Raw genomic sequence first — 24,838 nt, 5'->3', positions numbered from 1 at the left:
ACTTCCAAAAATGGTATACTACCGTAAAATTAATGTCCAATACATGTAATGTCTAATACAGTTTTTCACCGTATAATAGTAGGGGAATTTACCGTTAACCATTTAACAGGTTTTTACTGTAGCATTTTTACAGTCTTTTACCGTTAAATTCACGGTCATTTTTTACAGTGTACATTTATTTTAGAAATACAGTCAAACCAAAATCTATTTCGACACCTTTAACATGTCTCACATTATCACAGTTTATTCGCTATAGTTTAGAAAATGGTAATAAAATATGACAAGAACTCAGAGTTAAACTGTGTCAGAAAAAACTCATCTTGATAATGTCAGATAACTTTGATAGAAAGGTAATGAATTAGACTGTCAGCTGTTAAAGTGCACAATTAGATAAAACCAATTTAGCTCAACTAATTACCAAGCAATGCTTCATTTTGTTCAGTCTGTGCTGTAAAAAGGTCGCATTTAGCAATTAAAGGAAAAAAACATTTAAGCAAAACACGGTCAGGTCAAAGTGTCTGAATCATTTTGTATCAGTTTTACTGTTAGTCCACTGTATGAAGAATTTTTGGTTATAATATGTCACAGTTTACTTTATTTTGCTATCCTCACTTACACACATGATCTATAGTGTCCTGCACCCACTAGTAAAAAAATATCAAAAAATTGCTGTCTGAATTATTTTTGGTTTGACTGACATTAAAGTGGCATTTCATATTGACTTGAGCATCTGGTTTTTCCAGCTGTTGTGTGTCGTGTCGTGCGGATCTGACAGGATCTGTTGGTCTAGTGAGCATGTGCCAGTGTTTAACGCTCACGCGTCTGTGTACTATTCTCAACCCAGGAAGAATTTACACAGAGACGAGCCTCGACCTGCCCGCAGCCTGCAGATACGGCTGATAAACCTCTCGCGTTTACAATGTTCCTTCTCCTCTATTTGTACTTCAGAATTAAACACACTGACCCGCAGGAGACGTGAGGCTAAATAAAGGCAGACCTATATCAGTCGGGCCAAGGCCTATAAAATCAAATCGCTTTTATAAAAAGAGCGGAGGGTGAGAGAGCAACATGACAGAGACCCCCACAAACACACCGCCGGCCGTCTGTCTGACAGAGAGAGAAATACTCGGCTGAATGTGCTTTAAAGTGGGCCTATTTCTAGTAATCAGAGTCTGTCTGGTGCATTCTTTGCTTGGCTTCTTTTGGAAAGAAAGTCCACCAAACAAAAACAACTCTCTAGATCACAAAACATCACTATAATGGTACAGTATATGCCATGAATTGAATAATAATTAATAAAAAATATTCATAATGAATATTCATAATACTCATAGTTATTGTACTCTAATGATTACAGTTACATGTTGTATATTTTAATCATTAAAAAATATTTAAATGAATGTTGCTTCAGTTACCAGATGCTTAAAACAATCAGAAAACAATATCAGTTAATTTCTGTTTATTATTCCATAATATAGAAACATGCAAAATAACGTTGCAATCATGTAATGCTATAGGCCATATACATTAAAATAATTACAAAAACATTTATAATGCATTTTGTGATTTAATTTTTTTTTAATTATTAAATTTATTTTATTTAAGCTTTTTGACAATTATTTAACAATATTTATTTATTTAATTTCCAAATGTACGTTTTGGGAAACACAGTAAGTTCATATAAAAAGCACAAAAAATGAGAGAGCAATTTTAGGTATCAAATGAAAAGAAAGTAATAAATAATAAACATAATAAATATTAACTATTTTCAGCTGAAAAATTAAATAAAAACAATTAACTTTACCTACTGTCCCTTTACTTTGTAACAGTTGAAATAAATGTCAAAAAAAGTTACATTTTTGTTTTAAAATACATATTTATGTACACGTAGAGCTTTAACATGAATACAGATCCGCTCAGATGATTATATCAGAAATGATGGAGTTCTTCCTGACGTTTGATCACAGGTTTTGGCTTCTTGAGCAAATCTGAGGCCAGTTTGAGACATTGTTGAGATCTCTTGGAGATTACTGCCGTCTTTCACTTCAAATACAAGCTTTCTTCGTTTTGCAAAGCCGATTTTGTGTTTTGTGCATAATTCTTTAATTTTGTGTAAATATATTCTTCAAAAACCAAGTCTAATCTCTGTATTATTATAAAAATGCCCAAATATGGCTCAGTGTCGGGTGGTCATCCATCACACGAGTCATCAGGATCGATCTGAAGAGCCAGAACCTCCCACAAATCATCCATCCAGCTCCTGACGCCTCACATCCTCATTAATCACTGATGCAAATGATGAATAGCAGCCAATTAATCCTGACATTCTCTCATTAATCTAGATGCTGACATATTGAAAGACAGGGGTGACAGAGGAAGTTTTGCTTGCTAGCATAAAAAATAAAAAAACCCAGCTGGAAAATACTTTAAATCTCTACTGATTAAATAAACAAGCTATTATATTTAATTTAATTTAATTTAATTTTTTATTTTTTATTTATTTAAAAAAAATGTTTTTTTTTTTATTTATTATTTTATTTTATTTTATTTTATTTTTTTATTTTGTTATCAGAGGCGGACAAAGTACCCAACTCCAGTACTTGAGTGAAAGTACAGATACTGCTGGTCAAATATTACTCCATTATAAGTGAAAGTTGTAAAGACAGATTTTTACTTAAGTAAAAGTACTAAATATTAACTATTTTCAGCTGAAAAATTAAATAAAAACAATTAACTTTACCTACTGTCCCTTTACTTTGTAACAGTTGAAATAAATGTCAAAAAAAGTTACATTTTTGTTTTAAAATACATATTTATGTACACGTAGAGCTTTAACATGAATACAGATCCGCTCAGATGATTATATCAGAAATGATGGAGTTCTTCCTGACGTTTGATCACAGGTTTTGGCTTCTTGAGCAAATCTGAGGCCAGTTTGAGACATTGTTGAGATCTCTTGGAGATTACTGCCGTCTTTCACTTCAAATACAAGCTTTCTTCGTTTTGCAAAGCCGATTTTGTGTTTTGTGCATAATTCTTTAATTTTGTGTAAATATATTCTTCAAAAACCAAGTCTAATCTCTGTATTATTATAAAAATGCCCAAATATGGCTCAGTGTCGGGTGGTCATCCATCACACGAGTCATCAGGATCGATCTGAAGAGCCAGAACCTCCCACAAATCATCCATCCAGCTCCTGACGCCTCACATCCTCATTAATCACTGATGCAAATGATGAATAGCAGCCAATTAATCCTGACATTCTCTCATTAATCTAGATGCTGACATATTGAAAGACAGGGGTGACAGAGGAAGTTTTGCTTGCTAGCATAAAAAATAAAAAAACCCAGCTGGAAAATACTTTAAATCTCTACTGATTAAATAAACAAGCTATTATATTTAATTTTATTTAATTTTATTTTGTATTTTTTATTTATTTAAAAAAAAAGGTTTTTTTTTAAATTTATTATTTTATTTTATTTTATTTTATTTTTTTATTTTGTTATCAGAGGCGGACAAAGTACCCAACTCCAGTACTTGAGTGAAAGTACAGATACTGCTGGTCAAATATTACTCCATTATAAGTGAAAGTTGTAAAGACAGATGTAAAAGTACAGAAGTACTTGCTTTTAAAAGTAACTCAACTCAAAAATACTCAAGTAAATGTACTTCAATACTCTCCACCTCTGTATATTATATTATGTTATGTTATGTTATATTATATTATATTATATTATATTATATTATATTATATTATATTATATTATATTATATTATATTATATTATATTATATTATATTATATTATATTATATTATATTATATTATATTATATTATATTATATTATATTATATTATATTATATTATATTATATTAGCGAAGTTAAATGATTGTAGTCCACAAAATCTACACAATCTTTCTGGACAAGGTACGTGCAAAACTAAATATTTAAACTTTAAACCTAATATTTAAATATAAATGTAGATATTAACTGTTAATATTAGAAAAACAAATATGTAACAGCAGTGACTTTACATTTAAACTGCTTCAGCTACGATCATAAACTTATACACTGTAGGCAATCTACCAGAATACATGGAGTATTTTATTTGTTAGACGATGTATGCATATTTTACGTTCTTTATTGTCTTACTGTCCGAAATAAACATGAAACAGTAGAGGCTTTACATTTGTCGGGTGTTTCGCTAGTAACTCAACGTGCTTATTTGCGTCATCACGCAACGCGCTGACGCAATTCCGCTACGCGCGAAATTTTGAGCTTTGCGTTCCAAACCAAACAAGAGACGGTTCCCGCTTCACACACAGTGATAATCGACTGGATCGTTCAGAATGGCGGAGTTGGGCTGCTATTCTCCCAGCTTTAAAAAACCGTCTGAAGTTCTGCGGATGAGACGGAAGCGCGCGCGGAGCGAAGGCCCGGACCGGAGGACGGTGGATGGGCTTCGTCCGTTCTCTCCGGGGCCGCTGCTGAACGCACCGAGCCGAGCGAGCGGCGGCGGGAAGCGCAGAAATCCGTTCGCCAACATCGAGAACACGTACAACAGTCCCAAGAAGAGAGCGTTATCGCATAGAGACGGACACGACGGCGCTCTGGACGGTAGAAAGACGGCAGCTGCGGTTCTGGACGGAAAACTAAGCGGGAAACTCGGGGAAGAACGCGCGAACGCTGGAACATCATTTAGAGAGGAGCTGTTCAACACCGAGCAACAAAAACAACACGAGATAAAGGTGAGAGAACGGTACATTACAGTCAACTGTACACCATCTACCAGTACACACACACACACATATATATATATATATGTGTGTGTGTGTTGGTATATATGGTTTATGAGGACACAAATATGTATAATGAGTAATGACATGGGTACTACAACGTAAACATGGCTTATGAGGTCCCTTCCTGTGTCCCCGTAAAACAAAAGGCTTAAAAAACATACAAAACGGTATGTGTCATATGGATTCCAACGCCTAGGACGAGAGAAGGGGAGATGGAGCTCTGTGAAACATCATGTATAGAAATGCCTTTAATAACTTGAGTACTCTTCCCTCCTTTCACACACACACACAAAGACAGACACACACACACACACACACACACACACACACAGACACACTGACATTCATTTACCATGATATTAACATGGCATTTCAATATAGGCCTACATGTAAATAAATACCACACAACTTTCGACATGTATATAAATAAAATATAAATAGAATGCTATTTTTATTATGTTTGATATAAAATATTTATATTTTGATATATTTTTTAAATATGTTATGTACTGTTTTATATAATTTTAAAATGTTAATTCATATAGTTTTGTTATTTGTAGTTTTAAAATAGATTTATTATTTGTTATTTAACATCAAATTGTATTTTATTTTTAGGTTCAATGAAAATATATTAAATATATTATTCTTACTTTATTTATTATTATTATATCATATGTTATTTTAAAGCTTGTTTTATTATTTTATAATATAAAAGTATATTTGCTTTTTTTTGGTTACAAATATTTTTCTGTAGACCTTTATATAATCATATTATTCATAATTGCTTCTGTACATAAAGTTTTGATTTTTAAAAATCATTTTAGTATTGTCTTTGTCATTTTGATAATTATTTAAGGTGTACTTTTTATAATAAATATTAATGTTTAGATTTTTTTTTTAAATATATTTGATTAAAAAGTTTTTATATTCATGTTTTATTGTTTTTTATGTATATATAATGTTAGTGTTTGTAGTTTATTAGTTTAATATGTATTTATTTATTTATCGTTTTAAGTAGTGGGCTCATTGGGGTCATGACATAATTCATATTTACTCATAATAATAATAATAATAATGTTATCTTTAACTCAGCTGTTTATAATTTCTTACAATAAAAAGTTTCGATGTGAGATTTTGTTTAAGATCAGAAGCATGCATTTCTAACTCAAGACATTTACTGTGAAAGCTGCTGTATAATATCATATTGGTTATCGGCGATTTTTCTTATTCCTTTTTTTGGCATGTTTACAGGATGGATGTGCATGTGCTAATTGTGTTGTGATCTGTCTGCAGACGCCTGTTTCTCTGTCTGAAGATGCGGGTTTGTTTGAGGAGGATCTGTTTGAGCCGGAGAGATCCGCTGCAGTGCTGAAGGTGTCTGTCTCAGTTCCTCATGATTTCTGTCGTGGTTGATCCGTGATGATGAGAGGTTCACTGACGTGTGTTTGTCTCTAGGGTCCAGAGGCGGTTTGTGACGTGGCTCCAGCTGAAGTGTGTCTGGAGTTCCCTACCGATTGGTCTCTGAAAACGCGTCTGTTGTTCACGTCTCCTCAGTCGTTCTCCTGGGCCGAGCATCTGAAGGCGCAGGAGGAGGCGCAGGGCTTGGGCTCTCACTGCAGGGCCGAGTTCTCCAGCTTACCTGCTCATATACAGGTGAGGACACAGTTATAGGGAAGGGTATTTTTCTGTAGATACTAGTAGAGGTCAGCCTACCGGTAACGATTAACCGTGAGCCGGTTGAAAATCGGTTCAAATATGTGGCGATTCAAATCGGTTGAGATGCTAAACAAATCGCGATTCAATTAGAGGTAGGAGTTTACATGAATGCATGTCTCAGGGGAACTTACTGTCTTTAGAAAAGTTTAGATGGTATTTTTTTTTTCATCTTGTCTCTGTATAATGATCCTCTTCTTCTGCCTCTGACCAGTGACTGACAGCTAAGACCGAGCCAGGTCCTCTCCAAAAGCAAGCTTACAGAGCGTGACAAGAGCTTAATCATCACAGCTTGAGGGAGTTTGGTGTGTGTGTGCACTTCGACATCCACTTGATAGTGTCCATCAGCTCTGGGCCTGTCTGTATTAACCGCTTCTGCATGAAAACATCTGTGCTGGAGGCCTTTAAAAAGCTCATGTATATATAAACACACAGCGCAGGGCTTATTCTTATTGAAGGGATGGAGAAGAGCGTTTGGAAGTGTGTGTGTGTGTGTTATGGCTGGCAGCTCCTTATGATCTTAGTGCAGGAGGAGAGTTTGAGGTGAGGTCAGTGTGCAGAACATCACTGATTGCTTTTAGAGTCCAGAATCCTGTTTCTCTTCTCCGATCCCTTCCATACTTCCTGTACCTCATCCCTTTATCAGTTTTATTCTCCTGTTCTTCCTGAGGACCATTCGTTTCTGAGCTCGAGAGGTCAAAGGTCTCTTCAGAATCATGAGATTGTTCAAATCCAATCAGAGGAGAAGATCTGTCATAGTTAGGGATGTAACGATTAACCGCGAGCCGGTTGGAAATCGATTCAAATATGTGACGATTCAAATCGGTTGAGATGCTAAACAAATCGCGATTCATTTAGGGGTAGGAGTTTATATGAATGTGTGTCTGAGGGGAACTTACTGTCTTTAGAAAAGTTTAGATGGTATTTTTTCTTTTCATCTTGCCTCTGTATAATGCATATTAAAGTTCATAAGTGCAGCGCTGCTTTGTTTACAGCGGAAACCAAGGAAGTGCTTAAAGCGCCACCTGCTGGCGGAGAGTGAATCTGCGTCTCATTCAGCTCATCTGCTGTTTCTGTTTCATGCAGCTATTTTTTTGTATAGTTTCACAAAACTGAAGTCAAACCATTCTGTTTTTGCTTCAAATTTCAAAATTATACAATCCAATTTAGATTAAAAACTGCTCATGTTGCATGTATGCAGCATCTTTGTTTGGATCATGATTAAAATGCAGTGGTTGCCTCTAATTTTAAATGGAAAGAGCACAGACAAAGCCTTAGTTTGTTTATATGAAGAGATTTATTTTATTTGTTGTACTTATTTATTTGATTTGGGGCTTGTTTTAAAATTTCAATTTAGTTTTGTTATTTACATTTACATCATATTAAAATGTCATTTAGCAAACGCTTTTATCCAAAGCGACATACAAATGAGGACAATAGAAGCAATCAAAACCAACAAAAGAGCAATAATATGCAAGTGCTATATTAGTATATTATTATAGTGTTATATTTCAATTTCACAAAGAAACATGCAGCATTTTGTCCATTGCAATAATAAAAGGACACATTTATTTATAATTTGTCTTAAATCTCATTTTGTCAAAAAAAAAAAAAAATTTTTAATCGAATCGTTACATCCCTAGTTCTATTTTTATGATTTTATATGACTTATTTTATTTTATTTTGTTAAACGGTGTTTACTAGGGATGCAACAATACAGTTAGTCCACGGTTCAATACGTACCTCGGTTTTTAACCACAGTTTTCGGTTTGGTTCTGTTAGAGTTTTATTGCAACAAATTAACAACAAAAAACTTGTGTAAACCTCTGCACACTGGAAAAAGTGTGGATTATTATATGTCTGCTTAACATTTCTTTTGAGAGAGGTATTATTTTTTCAGATTTGTACCCAAAATAGGATGGATTGGCAATTATTGAGCGCTATAAACACATGTAATGTTGTAGTTATGTAGTTAATTAATATTGCTCAGTACTTAAATATATTTATTACACTGTAACAGGCACACCTTAAAATAAAGTGTAACCATATTTTCAGTATATAATATTTAGAGCTTTTCAGAAGTACAACCCTCCACGGGATTTTTAGTTTTTTAATTTTTCTAATATAATATGATATTATGATAATCAAGTATCATTTAATGATAGAACTTTAGTAATTAGAATTTAAACTTGGTAATGTACCATGTATGAATGCATATTAGTCATTTTAACTAAACCTAGGAATGGTGGTGATGCTTTTTTGGTCATTCTGTGTTTCTGTAAAAAAAATGGGAAAAAACGAACAATAATACTGGTAAGATAATACGAATTCTACTAATAATAACAATATAAAATGCAGTAAGGATTAACGAGCTGCTGGGTTCATGAATATTAATCGGGTTGTGTGCATTCGCTCGAATTGATTTGCTGAAATCAAAACAGGGACGATAATAGGTGAGCGCCAGCCAATGAGATTGTCGTTTGCGCATTAGCTCCGCCCACTTCCGGAGAACCCGGCAGTTCTTAAAAGCTCCAAAGGAACTCTGTTATTTTGACAGGAAAATACAACAAAGAATACCGTTTACGTATAGCGCGCCAATTCTGCATGGTATGTAAGACTCTCTCGCTCTGTCTCTCTCGCTCTCTTTGCGTGTGAGAAAAAAGCAAAGTGACGGCGAGTCATGCGCCTTCACACTAAAGTTTACAGGTGCGCTGCACATCCATAGAGATGAACTGAAAATATTACAGATCGCTTGACTGGGAGAGATTTCTGAAGCGCTCAGTCAGAGTGTTCGGAGAGTGAAAATATATCTGTGCTTAACTTAGCCTCCAACTCACACACTGGCGAGTAAAATCTGAGAATTTATTAGCCAGTGGCTAATATTAGACATCATTTAGTCGACCAGAGTGAAGATTTAGAGAGTGTTGAAGTACATAGTTAATATATTCCAATAGGATGCAATAATTCTGATGTATAAAGCGTGTGTTTAAGTGGTTGTGGTGTGTGTTGCAGGAGCCGCGGGGCTGTGTGGAGCTGCGCTGTGGCTTTCATCAGTGTCTTCAGTACTGGCAGCACCCGTCACTGCCCTGGCTCTCGCTCTTCCCGCGGATCGGCGCAGAGCGCAAGTTCTCTGGCAAGTGCGTGCCGTGGGCGCAGGACACAGCGCTGCAGCAGAGTCTGATGAGCGACTGGTACGAGAGAGGAATGAGTTTGTGAAGTTTCTGCCACATGCATGTAGGCACGGGCGATATCTTCTCGTTTGCGATAGGGATGCACGATATTATCGGACCGATATCGGAATCTGTCGATAATGGCTTTATCAGGGGCAAAAACACAAAACTCACACTTACACTCACACTCTCACACACATACAAACACACATACACGTACTAATAATAGGCCCAGACAATAGGAGAACAGAGTGAAGGTACACAGGACCTAAAATTTCCACTCTTTTATTAGCCCCGAACATCATATATGTAATACAAGTGTGTAGGGGGGGGTGTACAGTGAGTGAACTACGATTATCCCAATTTACATTGAATGATGTTTATACCATTGTTTGATGCAACTGCATGCCGTATTTTTATATGAAAATAAACAAGCTGAAAACACTCTAACTGAAAAACTTTTAGTGCTTTTCTCAAATACACATCGGATTGGTTTCTTCTTTAAATTATTAAAAAAAAAATATATATATATGAATGGTATTATAGTGTTATGCTAAAACTAAAATTATAATTGGAAAACCCTTATAGAAAGAAAAAAAACACATCTTAGGCATGCAGAATAACATAAGTGGACTTTGAACGATTAATTGCCGCTTTGAACGATTACGTAATTGTGGCATCCATAATTGTAATCGCGATTAGAAATTCGATTAATTGTGCAGCCCTAGCTGGCATATGTGTTTCTGACTGAGGCTTTGTGTGTGTTGTAGGTCTGTGAGTCTGACGTCTCTCTACAGTCTGCTGAAGGCTCGACTCTGTCCGTATTTCTATCTGTGCTCGTATCAGTTCACGGTGCTGTTCAGAGCGGCCGGTCTGAGCGGCGCTAAAGGCCTCAGCGCACTGCTGTCCCCCACCACTAGAGGGCTGCGCGAGGCCATGAAAGCGGAGGGTAAGCGCTAGGGCTGGGTACTGTTCACATTTTAACCGGTACAGTATCTGTTCCTGAAATTCGGTGTACCTTTTTTTCGGTACTTTACTTTCTCTGTAATAACAAAAACATTTATTTCAGTGAAAAAAAAAGTCCAAAACTCTAAATTATTCAACATTTTGAACAATAGGGCCCTACAATCTTTTTCTTTTTTTTTCAGAAATTCTTGTGTTTTAATTTTTCAAATGAAGGCATTAAACATTTTTTTTTTTTATCAATGAAAACTAAACCCTTTTATTTTTTGCCAAACAAAAACAGAGGTTTACTGTTAAAATTAATGCATGGAAGAAAAATTGTGTGAATATTCCTTTAATAAAAAGTTTTAATAATAATTGAATTACAATTAAGTGGTTAATCTGGTTGTAATATTTATTTTTATCATTCAATTGTTATATTTCAATTTGCCAGAAAATAAAATATTTAAAGATGTACATTATACTGTACAAAAGTAATACAAGAGTAATATATCTCTGTTAAATGTTGAACTGGACTTTTATTTTGACAGGTTGCGGTGAAGTTTCTGTGTGTGTACAGTATGATATGCTAGAGAATAATTTGAGAGTAATTTCTCAAATAATTCTTCATTATTTGTACAGAATGATAATAAAATACATTGAATCTTATTTGAAAAATTTTCATTGCACCCTTGAAATGGTTTTAAAGTGCCCCTATTATGGGTTATGAAAGGTTCATATTTTGGTTTTGGGAGTCCACAACAACATGTTGACATGCATGCAAGGTCAAAAAACACTTTCATTGTGTTATAATATGCATTTATTTTTACCTTACTTGCTCAATGACTCCCCAACGATGAATTTTTCCAAACCCCTCCTTTGCGTGATGCTAATCTGCGGTGATTGGTCCGATTGGTCTCATTTTCATTTCATCTCGCCCTGTAATGCCTGATAAAGCAGCGTTTGTGAGCGCAGTGCTGATTTGTGTTACCGGGGAAATCGCTATTTTTTCCGCTCCAAAAGCGGCACCTAGTGGCAAAGAATAAATTTGCATTTTCATTCAGACCAATGCGAAAACACCAACAAGTGGGCGGGCAATATGCTAATGTTTCATGTTGATGTCAGTATGCAACTGCTTGGGATTCGTTTTAAAAACGACTCGTTTCAATGATTCAGAGTCGACTCTTTCTTTTGAGAGACAATAACTTTATACACGGTGCACTTTCGGATTTAAAACTTTGCAGGTGTTTTCATTCACTTAGAGTTGTGTTACACACTGCATGAAAGGTCATTTTCAAAAATCCATAATAGGGGCACTTTAATAAAACATTAATGAATTAGTTTTTTGAATTGCAGTGATTTTAGCTGTGCTGAAGTCACTGTAATGCACAGCCTGGAGTGATGTTTTATTGTTTTCTGAAGTAGTCTTGTGAGCAGCTGTGGATGCATGTTTGTGTTCAGGGATAGAGTTCTCTCTCCCTCTGCTGGAGGAGACGAGGAAGAGCAGAGAGCGCAGTGAGACTGAAGGCGAGGAGTCTGTGTGAGTACAGGACCGCTCTCCGCTGATAGGATGCGGATCTGCTTTCAGTGCTCATCAGTGCGTTCCTCATCTTTGCTTTGACAGATCAAGTGAGCACAGTGAAAACGAGGAGGAGGATGATGACGATGGTGGATTTTCCTGGCTGAAGGAGATGGGCGTCCAAGACAAGATCAAGAAACCAGATGCCATTTCCATCAAACTGTATCCTTTACAATCAGCCCGAGCCGCACATATTTATGCAATGCTTTAGTTAGGAAATCTGAATTGTTCATAAAATTAAAATATTGGCACATGGTGTTTTCATAGTTTGTATTCATTTTTACTTATTAATTTTAGTTTATTTTTAAGTTAAACCAAATAAAAAATTGAAATGTTTGGCATCAAGCTGATCAAGTGAAAACGAGGAAAACGAGGATGAAGATGATGACGATGGTGGATTTTCCTGGCTGAAGGAGATGGGCGTCCAAGACAAGATCAAGAAACCAGATGCCATTTCTATCAAACTGTATCCTTTACAATCTGCATGTGTTTTGGGCAGTGCTTTCTTTAGTGATGAAATCTGAAGTATCTAATTGTTTATATTTTTTAATTCGATTAAACAAAATTCTTAATTAAATTAATTTTAGTTAAAGATTATAATTTTTGTTTTTTGATTTGTTTGAATTTTTTTTTTAATGTGTAATTTTTTTTATTAATTTTTATTTATTAATTTAATTTTGGTTTGATATTTTAGTACTTAGTTAAGCTGAACAAAAACGTGATATTTGACGCTGAATTCAAATAAGTTGATGTTTAAATAAATTATTTTAGTTGACATTTATTTTACATTTTATTGGATTGTACTATTTTTAATGTAAATAGACAACAGTTTTATTCAGAGGTGTGTTTAAATTTGTTTAAAAATAGATCACCTGAATGTATTTTAGAATTTTTGTCTAGTGTAGATCTGAAACTTCTATAATATAACTTTGTTAATTGTATACCTTCTGAGATCGCCATGAAAATAGCCTTGATGCTGGCATGTCATTTATTTCAAGTAACAAAAATGTTTTTGTTTTTTTTAATGGTGTTAGTTTTGATTTTAGTTTAAGTATTATAACCCTACATGGAACATGACATGTTTTTATATGTGAAACATAGCCCAAAGCTCAATCCACCTGATCTCGTTCCTTAAGTCGTGCCGCAGTCGTAAGGAGCACAGAGAGGTGCGTTTGGACCACAGACCAGAGTCGGTGGTGTTGGTGGAGGGTTCGAACACCTTCACGCTGCTCAACTTCCTCATTAACTGTAAGAGTTTGGTGGCTGGAGCCGGTTCTCAGGCGGGGCTTCCTCCAACTCTACTGGCCCCTACAGCCTTCAGAGGGGCCACACTGCACACGCTCAAGGTACGAGGCCTCGTGTTTCACCTTCTAGATGTTCTAGATTTGTGGTGCTGTCACATTCTTAGCATTCAAAGGTGTTTATTTTTCCTTTATCACTGATTTAGACTGATGTTTTCACATATGTGACCCTTGAGCACAAAACCAGTCATAAGGGTCAATTTTTCAAAATTGAGATTTATACATCATCCGAAAGCTAAATAAATAAGCTTTCCATTGATGTATGGTTTGTTAGGATCGTACAATATTTGGCCGAGATGCAACTATTTGAAAATCTGGAATCTGAGGGTGCAAAAAAATCTAAATATTGAGAAAATCATCTTTAAAGTTGTCCAAATGAAGTTCTTAGCAATGCATATTACTAATCAAAAATTAAGTTTTGATATTTTTACGGTAGGAAATTTTACAAAATATCTTCATGGAACATGATCTTTACTTAATATCCTAATGATTTTTGGCATAAAAGAAAAATCAATAATTTTGACCCATACAATGTATTGTTGGCTTTTGCTACAAATATTACCCCAGCGACTTATGACTGCTTTTGTGCTCCAGGGTCACATATATTTACTAAAATTGCTGTATTTTTATTTTATTGAATTTAGTTTTTTTTATTTTGATTTATTGAACTTTTATTTATATTTTATTTACTTTTACATTTAAGTTTTATTTTTAATTTGTTTATTGCATTTAGTCATTTTTTTTATTTATTGTATTGTAATTGTAATATTTTATTGCTTTTCATTTTTCACTTTTGCATTATTTATTGTATTTAAATTTACTTTGTTGCAGTGCATTGTATTTATTTATTTTTTTTCCGTTTTAATTTTATTTGTTGTATTTTACTTATATCGTATTGTTTTTATTTTAAATTTTATTGTATTTTAGTTTTATTTATATTTATTGCATTTTATTTTCCTTTTTTCCTTTTTAAATTTATTTATTGCATTTTACTTTTATATTGTATTGTTTTTTATTTTAAATATTTATTGCATTTTATTTTCCTTTTTTTCATTTTGAATTTTATATTTTGTTGCATTTTTTAATTTTAATTTTATTTATATTTATTGCATTTTGTTATACTTTTTATCACTTTTAATTTAATTTTATTATAATATTGTTTAATTATATTTAGTATATATTTTTTAGTATATAGTTTTATATTACTTTTTACCAGCACCAGTATATTGAGGCTATTACTGGACCCAGATTGCATCATGTATTTGTCTAATGAAAGCGATTTGTCTGTGTGTCTCTTCTGCTGCGAATGAAAACGCTTTAGGCCCGGGCTGTGAATGTGAAGACTCGGGTGAGAATGGGCTATCAGGACGTGTGCAGTCTGGAGGTGACGGGACCCATCATGCCCCACACACTCCACGCGCTGACGCAGCTCCTCAAACCCGCTCAGAAAGGAGAGTTTTCTGTGGGTCTCTACACCCACGAGCCCACGGCCGTGCTGAACGTGCCCCTCAGCCAGACCTCTGAACCTCAGCAGCTGGTGCGTTCAAACACATGACGAGGTGGAATTTGTGTTACATTCACACTGGAAAAGAAAGTTGTAGGATTTACTTTAAAACCATTCTTACTCAGAATTTGCTAGGAAATTTCACAAGTAATTACAAAGAAACGGTAAGTCACACATTGAATTCAAAACTGAAATCATGTTTTCTTGTAAAACATACACCAATGTTTTTATTTCTTCAAATAATCATTTTTTTAAAGTGTGTAAATGCATTAAAATTCTAGTCCAGGGATTCCCAAACTTTTATTGTCAGGCATACCTCTTATTTTCTTGAAATACCCCTGAAATTTTCAGATAATATTTCAATTAAGCAACACATTTGCATATTCACGGTTCTCTGATGTTGGCTATCAGTCACATGACATACTAGTAAAGAGATAAAATATATATATATATATATTTTTTAATAGTAAGTGGATTTATTTATTTCTTATTTAGGGCTGCATGACTGCCAAAAAATTTTATTGTTACATATTTTGATTTGAACTGTTATTTTTTATTACTTTAGTAGTAGTTTTTAAATTTAAAATGGTTTTAAAAAAATGCTGTGTTTAAAGAACATAATTTAACATGGTAAATAATTTTTGTATTTATTGTTTTAATAATTTATAGTTTGTTTACTACTAAATAAATTATAATTTTAATTAATATATTATTATATAAATGTTTTTAGTTTTAGTTAAATATATGTATATATAATTGTATTAATATTGCCGATTATAACTCTTAATTATGAAAAAAAAAAATTTTTGTTGTAAGTTAAAATGTACTGTAAAAAATTATATGAATTATGAAAATTATAATTTATATTACACTAAATTATAATAATAGTAATATTTCTGTCATAAATTCTTCACTTTCAAATGTCCAAACCCTACTCATGAAGCTTGTATTTTGGCGAAATGCTGTAAACATCTGTCCACAAAACTGTTGGAAATGATGCAGGTGTGTATTTAAAGTAAACATAGTGCCCATTGCGTTCCCAAACACACGTGAAACAGTTAATTCTTCAGTATTGCATGTTTTTTGTTTTATTAAAGGGATAGTTCACCCAAAAATGAAAACAACGGTTTGAGTTAAAAATCTCCGTTTGTGTTCTACTGAAGAAACAAAGTCACCTACATCTTGGATGCCCTGGGGGTAAGCAGATAAACATCACATTTTCATTTTTGGGTGAACTATCCCTTTAATTTCTCTTAAGTCTGTGTAGTCAGAAGCTCTCATGCTCTGGTTTGAACTTTGGTTTCCAGGAGTCTGTGGTACAGGATCTGGGCCGATGTGGCCTCCAGCAGAGCTCCATTCAGCAGCTGGCGACGCCGAGCATGCTGGGAAAGAGTGCGCTCCGACAGCTGCACATGAGAGACTATTCGTACAGCTGGAAGTCCTGAGATCTGGCTCTGGGAGAACATTAATAGAGAGCTGACAAGCCCTGTCTATTAATATCTGTGGCTTCCTGTGACGCTTACTTACTCACTTCTTCTTTATAGAGACTGGGCTTGAATATAGTGTAGCTTTTAGGAGTTTGGACGGTCTAACTTGTTGTTTTAAATCAGTTATATTTTTATGGGCTGCAATAATGTTTTAGACTGCATGTGTGATTTACGGTTTAATTTTTAATCTTGATGAGAAGCAACTCATGACTTCCTTAGGAAGGAACATGTAAAACTGTGTTAAAAGCTCTCATGATTATATTTTTGACTGTTGAAATCCTTTTTGCCAGTGTATTTATCACACTTGTATGAATTTATTAAATGAATAAGTTGAAATATTTTCTGCTATGTGTTTCTCTTAATATTGTCAAGGATGAGTGCAAAAAATGCACAGAACAAACTTGTGTGAAGCGAGCATTTAAATGTGTGTGGCGGGGAAATAATTCGAGGTAAATAGTTTGGTAATGATTACTGGTGAACTACATTTCATGTTAATTACATGGCTACTTTATAAATAAATGACATGAAATATTGATTTGAGTGTACATAATATTTATATGTAAGAGTATGTATAGTGTTTATATAATTTGTTCCTTCAGTTTATATATTAAAATAGTGTAACATGGTTATAGTTAGGTAGGTAACTAGATGGATGGATGGATATATGGATAGATATATAGATGGATGGATAGATAGATATATAGATGGATGGATGGATGGATATATAGATATATAGATGGATGGATAGATAGATATATAGATGGATAGATCTATAGATGGATGGATGATATATAGATGGATGGATAGATAGATATATGGATGGATGATATATAGATGGATGGATGATATATAGATGGATGGATGGATAGATAGATATTTACAGATTTAGTTTTGAGTTGTGAAGACCATTTTCATGCACTTTTAAAAAAATACAAATTGGGGGGAAAAAAGCATAAAATCTGGATTACTTATAAATAATATTTATTTATTGCATTTTAGGGCCATACAGACCATTTCTTTGTGAAATTATATTTAAAAAAAAACGTAACATTTAAGATTTAATGTCATGATAGATATAAATAAAAAAAATACATTTTAAAATGTTTAATGGTATGCACATTGTGGTAGTGAAATGGATATTTTTTTAGCCTTTAAACACCTGCAGTTTAATATACATGTCTACCGGGCAAAATAAAACATTAATTGGTGCAGGTGTTTGTTCTTTTGTAAGTCGCTTTAGATAAAGCTATTTAAGCAATTAGGCTTTTACAAACTGCTCGTCTTTGTGTCATTGTCCTCGTGTGAGTCAGATCAGTCTTGCTCGTCTTAAAATAGAGCCAGAAGTGTTGAAGAGTGTAAATACTTGAGGTCAAGCCAAGAGATGCCATCATTCAGAAGATGATCCTGGAGCCCGTGTGCCTCCACGTCTAACGTTTCACAGCCACGACTTATACATTAAAAATACTTAGAGTCAGAGTGTTGGACAAAACATGCATGAAGGACGAATCAAGCCTAAGCTATTAAATCCATACCAATGCACTGCAGTATTGTAAAGGCAATGGCATTACTGCAGTGTAATGTAATTAATTGTGATGTTGCATCAGGTCATATTTTAGCACGCATGTCACCTCGAGCCCTAAACATAAAGCAGCATCTGTGCAGCATGACATTTACGGACAGATCCGCTGGATTCATGTTCTCTCTGTTCAGCATGTTGCTCGGCCCTCAAGCGCACTGAACTTCATTGTGAACTCAAGACGAGGCGAGGCGAGAGTGGCTTAAAAAACACTGAATGAATGAGGCAATCTAAAGCACCAACTGAATAACTGAGGACTTGGTAAGTGCTGCTTAATTTTCTCATTTTGTCATGCACTTCATTAACTGTATATTTAAGTTAAAACCGTAAAACCTAAAACGTTGCTACCGTATTTTTTACGGTAAGATCCTGGCCACCACAGCTGCCGTTTTTTTACTGTAAATTTTACGGAATTTTTTTAACAGTGTACGGTGCAATGATAGTTTCAGCTGGTAATATTGATTAACAATATTGGAGAAACATCTAATTTCACTGCTGAATACTCATTTTATTTATCATGAAGCAGTGAAATTAGAAAGGTGAAATTAAGGTGTTAATATATATGTTCATATATGCGATTGCGATTAAACTTCGCAATCACAAAGATTAATCGCAACATATAATCATTGCAGTTAATAGTGTTCACCGTCTGTTTGATTACATGTAATTTGTAACTAACTGCATTATATTTCTGCCATAGTCACCACTAATAACCTACTCCTAAATATAATGTAGAAACTTAAAATTTTCTGTAAAGCTGCTTTGCAACGATTTGTATCGAGAAAAGCGCTATACATATAAACTTGAATTGAATTGAATATCTTGTCTTATATGAAATATGTCTTATGTAATACAGTCTATTAATGCATACATTTTTTTCAGGTTTAATTTTTCTTTCCTCAATTTTGTTTGCCTTTCCATCAAACTTGATTAACTAATATAAAATATATCTGATGCATACACTATCAGTCAACATAAATGCTCAAATACAGGTTAAATCTCTAATTCTGATGAATAAAGTACATAACCAGTGTTGTAATTGTTAACTAAAATTTAAATGTAATTAAAAACATCTTACCGTGGCAAAAAAAAAAAAACTGATATAAATTTTATAATAAACTAAATAAGTAAAATAAATAAAATATGAATTAAAATTTTAAATAATAAATTAAATTAAGCTGAAGTACTAAAGCAATAAGCCCCGTGAAGCCGTGGTTTACAGTGAATTTATAACAGCTAAGAGACGTTGTTAGGTACGACGTGAAGCGGAGTAAACCCCCTTAGCTGTTATAAATTCACTGTAAACCATGGTTTCGCAGGGCTTATTGCTTTTAGAAAACGGTTATTCCATATACGTAGTAAGGTTTCACAAAATAAAACAGAGCAAATAAAGTGTAATGATATTAATAAAAACAGTATTCTTCCACCAAACAATGTAGCTCCTTAGAAACAGTTGTGGTTGCAACAAAGTGGTTGCCGAGCAACACACAAACGTAAACAAAGGTGTATGTTACTTTGTAGAGTCATTTACAACAGCTTCGAACGCGGCTCAGCCAATCAGAATCAAGGACCGGAACTCTCCGCTTTATAATAAAATTACTACAAACAAAAACGCAAGTTAAATTGATTTTTAAAAATACAAATAAAAAATAAGCTAACTCAGAATAATAAGTACTAATAGTATATAAATACTAAAATACATTTTTGAATCAATTGGCTCAAATCCCTTGAGCTTTAGACAAACTATTGCTGCTTTTTGTCTAACAATTATATTTATAAATAAATAGATATAATATAATAAAAAAAAATAAAAAAAAGTAAAACAAATATTTTGTTATAACTAAGAAGCTAGTTAACCGCAGGCCGCGCTGCATGAGATAATTCAGCTGCGGTGTCTGGAGTGTTGTGTGTGGCTCTGGTTTCAGGCTCAGGGTGACACACGTCAGCACGATTAAATAAAGCTTTCGAAGCGTTTGTGGGAGTCACGGCGGCGTATGATCCGCTCACCACGTGCTCCACCTCAACAATATACCTGATCATTCATATTGTTTAGAAGTACAGCATGTATTAGGTTTCAAATAATAGTTTTTCTTTTTTCATTATTTAATAGGTTTTCTGAGAGGAAATGCATATTCTTGGGACTACTTTCTTTTTTATTATAGCCCTCAAGGGTAAGTAATGAATTTCTTCTGTTTAGTGTATTTGCTGATATTAAAGGAATAGTTCACGCAAAAATGAAAATGTGTCAAATTTACTCACTGTCAGGCCATCCGAAATGTAGATGAGTTTGTTTCTTCATCAGATTTGGAGAAATGTAGCATTGCATCAGTGTCTCAGCAATGGATGCTCTGCAGTGAATGGGTGCCGTCAGAATGAGAGTCCAAACAGCTGATAAAAACATCACAATAATCCACAAGTAATCCACAGCACTCCAGTCCATCAGTTAACATCTGGAGATGTTAAAAGCTGAAACAAATAAGATGTTTTTAACTAAATTATGAGTCCATAATCCATAATAATGCTTTCTCATGCCAATCTCCAGTTGTCTCTCACATCAAAATCCAGCCACATATGTGTTTAGAGCTGTTGAATCAGGAGAGAAATCTGCACAGATCAAGCAGCGTTTAAACAGCTCTAAACTAATATGTGGCTGGATTTTGATGTGAGAGACAACAGGAGATGCACATTTTCACTGGAGGAAGCGTTATTATGGATTATGGACTCGTATTCTAGTTATAAAAAAATGTCTTAATGCTGGATTTGTTTCAGCTTTTGTCTTCTCCAGATGTTAACGGATGGACTGGAGTGCTGTGGATTACTTGTGGATTATTGTGATGTTTTTATCAGCTGTTTGGACTCTCATTCTGACGGCACCCATTCACTGCAGAGCATCCATTGCTGAGACACTGATGCAATGCTACATTTCTCCAAACCTGATGAAGAAACAAACTCACCTACATTTTGGAAAGCAAATGTTCCTTGTAAAAGCTCTGGTTTGAGGAATTCATGCATTTCCTCCTGCAGTCTGTCTAGGTTTCTACCTTCAGACGTCGGAGGTCCAGGCGTATGTTGGAGAAAGCGTGATCTTGCCCTGCGATGGTTCAGGGTTCCCTGTGGAGGAGCTGCATGTTCACTGGGAGGCGATGGGCAAAGACGTGATCTCTCTGCGAGGAGACGTTGTCACGGTCGGGAGAGGGTTCGAAGACCGGGTGAACTTCCTCAGCGATCCAGCAGAGTCTGAGGACTTTTCCCTCATTCTGTCAGACGTGATGCTGAACGATGGAGAGATATACGAATGTCTCTGGGAGGGAACAAAACCCATTTGCTCTGTGCTACTACAAGTGTCCAGTAAGTACAGTAATGCTAGCTGACAAATAGTAGTTATAAATGTATACACTATAAAAAAAAAGACATCTCAGGAAACAGTGCCTTAATTATTTGTCATTGTTTAATTTGTAAAAAGGTGCTTCTGAACTGTCAGGCTTAAAATATAACTGCCATAGACACTGAGGAACCATCATTATTATAGATCAGTGGTTAACAAATATGTTTTCATTGGCCGATTCTTACTATTACAATACCTGTGGTTCCAACCAGTCATATCAATAACTATTTATCGTTACTAGTCATATGTTTAACCCTACACTAGGGTTATTATAGTTAACCAAACTAAAAAATAATTATTTTTAGATAAATTGTTATTTTTTTAAATAGACTAAAAAAAAAAAGAACTAGAAATAAAATAAATGTTTAAAATATAAATAAAATATAAAAATAAAAAAAAATCATTTAGTTGCCAAAACTACATTTCTCATTTAACTTGATGTACTAAAATAACTAAAACTAAACCTGAAATAAAAACTATATGGAGAAAACTAACAAAATTGACAAAAACACAACAAAATTACTATAAATGTAACCAAATATATTTTTATTTAAATGTAACTAAAAATAAAAACTAATTCAAAATATTAAAAAATATATAATATTATTTAAATGATACTAAAATAACTATATTATTTCAGAATTGACTTTTTTTCTGTAAACTATAGATATTTTTAATATTCTCATGTTTTCTTGTTTCGTTACACACCAGTAGACTTCAGTTTATTAATAAATGTGTCTAAGTTCAGGATCCTGTTAGTTACATCAGTAGAAATCTGTGGGGACACAAATGGCACAGTTTCCTGAGAATGACCCCAAAAATGAAATTCTTAAAAATATAGGTCCCTCAATAAATTTGCAGTAAAGAACTTGTAATGAATAATTTTAATTGTACAGCTGTTTGGTTAAAATAAAATAATAAAATAAAGTAAATTTAAATTAATAATAAATAGTAAATTGTACAGTAATTGTTTGTGAACTGCTGTTTAGTATAAAAATAGATTTAATATAAAAATATAAAATAAAATGTTCTGGGAAAAAAATAGTAAACGTGACTCATTTGTTAAGAAATACAAAAATTTCACCAAAGTTACTCTTTTGAAATCAGAACCTGTTTTGGAACCTTTATTTTTAAAGAAAACGTCTTGATGTCGTCATAATATCAGTCTTCCTGTAGAAAAAGCTTCAACAGGTAAAAAAAAAAGTGTAATATAAAACTCTGTCTCGTGTTTCTGCAGCACCAGCGGATCTCACCGATCATGTTGAAGTGTTTGAAGGCGAGGATATCACTTTGGAGTGCTTTGGAAATATCCCTAAAAACAAACCATGGGAAGACATTTACATCCAGTGGCTGAAGGATGAGAGAGAAATCCTGCGCTTGAGCTCTGGAAAGATGGACGTCAGTATTGATTACAGTGTCCTGAGGTTACCGGCCAAACACGACATCAGTCGCGGTCTCTTCTCGCTGAGCATCCCGTCAGTCAGTGTTGTCGACCGGGGCGTTTATCAGTGCCGTTACAAGAGCACCGACTACGAGGCGCCGCGGAGCGGATTCCCGGAGACACACACGCTCACGGTCCGGGGTAACGTTACGGAACGTCTTCAGTCTTAATCGTGATTAATCGCATCCAAAATAAAAGCTTTAGTGTACATAATATATGTGTGTGTGTGTGTGTGTACTGTGTATATTTATTATGTATATATAAATACACACACATGCATGTATATGTTTCAGAAAAATTTTGTTTTATATTAAAGAGTTATATTTATATATAATATAAATTGTATGAATATAAATATATACATATGTGTAAATACATGTACATATTTTCAAAATATATAGCCTACTGTATGTGTGTATATTTATACATAGGTCTACATAATAAATATACAAAGTACACACATATATATAATGTAAACAAAAACGTTTATTTTGGATTAATCGCGATTAATCGTTTAACAATTTATTTTATTTATTATTATTATTATTGATCTGTTTTGATGAGTCTCTTGAAATTAAAAATATTTATGTCTGAAGTATGTCATTTATGTTGGCTTTGCTATTGCAGGCAAGATATTTAAAGATAAAATACGTAATTTCTACGGCCAAAACGCTCTCCGCTGCTCGTCAGCCATTGGTCGAAAATTGATAGCCACGCCCCCAACTCACGCTATTGGTCGAGCCAGTTGTTGTGTAGAATAAGATGGGTCGCTTAAAACAAACAAACAAACAAAAGTGTGTTTCCCTCTGAATTCTAATTCCATTCACAAGTCAGTGTAGAAAGTATAGAATTATTTAAAATAATTATATATGTCTCAATTATATCTCATTTTTATAATATTATTACTATAATATATTTTTATACCATATTACAGTAAAAATGGCAGTAAAACAATGTTTTTTTTTTCAATAAATATAACATAAGGGCAGTACAACAAATATGATATGTACATATTAAATAATTTAAATTTATTTTGTTTAACAGTAATGAAAATTAGAACTTTGGCATTGTTTTTTATTATTTTTATTAGACAATAATTCTGATATGCCAGTTGAGCAGGATGAACTGTCTCTTTTTACATTATGTATATATTACATTATTTCCCTCTAAATGCTCATTAAATTCACAAGTTACAATTGTTTACATTTGTCATTTCTTATATATTTTTTAATATATTTATATATTTTTGTAATTTTTACAGCAGATCTCATTACTGTAATACATCATTTTTATACAAAAAATTAAACAGTGATACAGCTGTTATGCATAAAACAGCATAAGACAGTACAACAAATGCAATATATAAATACTTCACAATTCAAATATTGTATTATGTATAATATTATATTTGTAGTATGTATTACATATTATTATTTATTGGTTTTAGTAACTTTATTCTGTTTCTCTCATTCAGCTCCACTTCTAGTGACGGATATGTCAGTCACGGAGACAGGCGCCAATTCTGGTAAGAATTTTGTTTCTGTTTGACTAATAAACAATGAGACAGATTTATGCATTCAGAGAGTCATTTATATTTTTTGTTCTCATTTTTACAACAATTCTCTTTAGTGTAACTGAAGTTTTATATAAATAATATATAATTTATATAAATAATAATAATAATTATATATATATATATATATACAAATGAAGTTCTTAGCAATGCATATTACTAATCAAAAATGTTTGATTTTTTTGATGTATTTACGGTAGGAAATTTACAAAATATCTTCATGGAACATGATCTTTACTTAATATCCTAATGATTTTTGGCATAAAAGAAAAATGGATAATTTTTACCCATACAATGTATTATTGTGTATTGCTACAAATATATAGTGTTACTTATGACTGGTTTTGTGCTCCAGGGTCACAAATAA

At 33.5% G+C, this 24,838-nt stretch overlaps 2 protein-coding genes across 3 annotated transcripts in view; both read left to right on the top strand.

The window, feature by feature from the left end:
- The first annotated feature begins 4,217 nt into the window (after positions 1-4,217).
- Positions 4,218-16,994, top strand: donson (DNA replication fork stabilization factor DONSON). 2 transcript variants are annotated; one of them, XM_016566679.1, is made up of 11 exons: positions 4,219-4,749; positions 6,094-6,174; positions 6,256-6,453; positions 9,526-9,704; positions 10,454-10,632; positions 12,087-12,165; positions 12,250-12,283; positions 12,579-12,670; positions 13,352-13,550; positions 14,827-15,042; positions 16,317-16,994. In XM_016566679.1, exons 1-11 carry the CDS (start codon positions 4,351-4,353, stop codon positions 16,452-16,454), a joined length of 1,794 nt encoding a protein of 597 aa, XP_016422165.1. In that variant the 5' UTR covers positions 4,219-4,350; the 3' UTR covers positions 16,455-16,994. The 2 variants fall into 2 exon arrangements, with proteins under 2 accessions (XP_016422166.1, XP_016422165.1); XM_016566680.1 differs by lacking the exon at positions 12,579-12,670 and having other exon boundaries at positions 4,218-4,749; positions 12,250-12,366.
- A 3,203-nt stretch (positions 16,995-20,197) lies between these two features.
- Positions 20,198-24,838, top strand: part of LOC107751096 (uncharacterized) — an 8,047-nt gene continuing 3,406 nt past the window's right edge. Inside the window, exons 1-4 of the mRNA XM_016566698.1 lie at positions 20,198-20,243; positions 21,097-21,420; positions 22,695-23,039; positions 24,373-24,423. Coding sequence (XP_016422184.1) covers positions 20,198-20,243; positions 21,097-21,420; positions 22,695-23,039; positions 24,373-24,423 — 766 coding nt within the window. The remainder of the gene's footprint in view (positions 20,244-21,096; positions 21,421-22,694; positions 23,040-24,372; positions 24,424-24,838) is intronic.

Source organism: Sinocyclocheilus rhinocerous, unplaced genomic scaffold, assembly GCF_001515625.1.
Source record: "Sinocyclocheilus rhinocerous isolate Xijiao unplaced genomic scaffold, SAMN03320098_v1.1 scaffold632, whole genome shotgun sequence".
Taxonomy (NCBI): Eukaryota; Metazoa; Chordata; class Actinopteri; order Cypriniformes; family Cyprinidae; genus Sinocyclocheilus; species Sinocyclocheilus rhinocerous.
The sequence above is the reverse complement of the archived record's forward strand: the minus strand, read 5'-3'. Positions and strand labels throughout refer to the sequence as shown.

What these genes read in the sequence shown, in the direction of transcription:
- donson (XM_016566679.1), top strand. Translation starts at nt 4,351, where the DNA reads ATGGCGGAGTTGGGCTGCTATTCTCCCAGCTTTAAAAAACCGTCTGAA. An exon ending in AAAAACAACACGAGATAAAG is followed by an intron (nt 4,750 to 6,093) that starts GTGAGAGAACGG and finishes ATCTGTCTGCAG; the next exon opens with ACGCCTGTTTCTCTGTCTGA. An exon ending in GATGCCATTTCTATCAAACT is followed by an intron (nt 12,671 to 13,351) that starts GTATCCTTTACA and finishes GTCGTGCCGCAG; the next exon opens with TCGTAAGGAGCACAGAGAGG.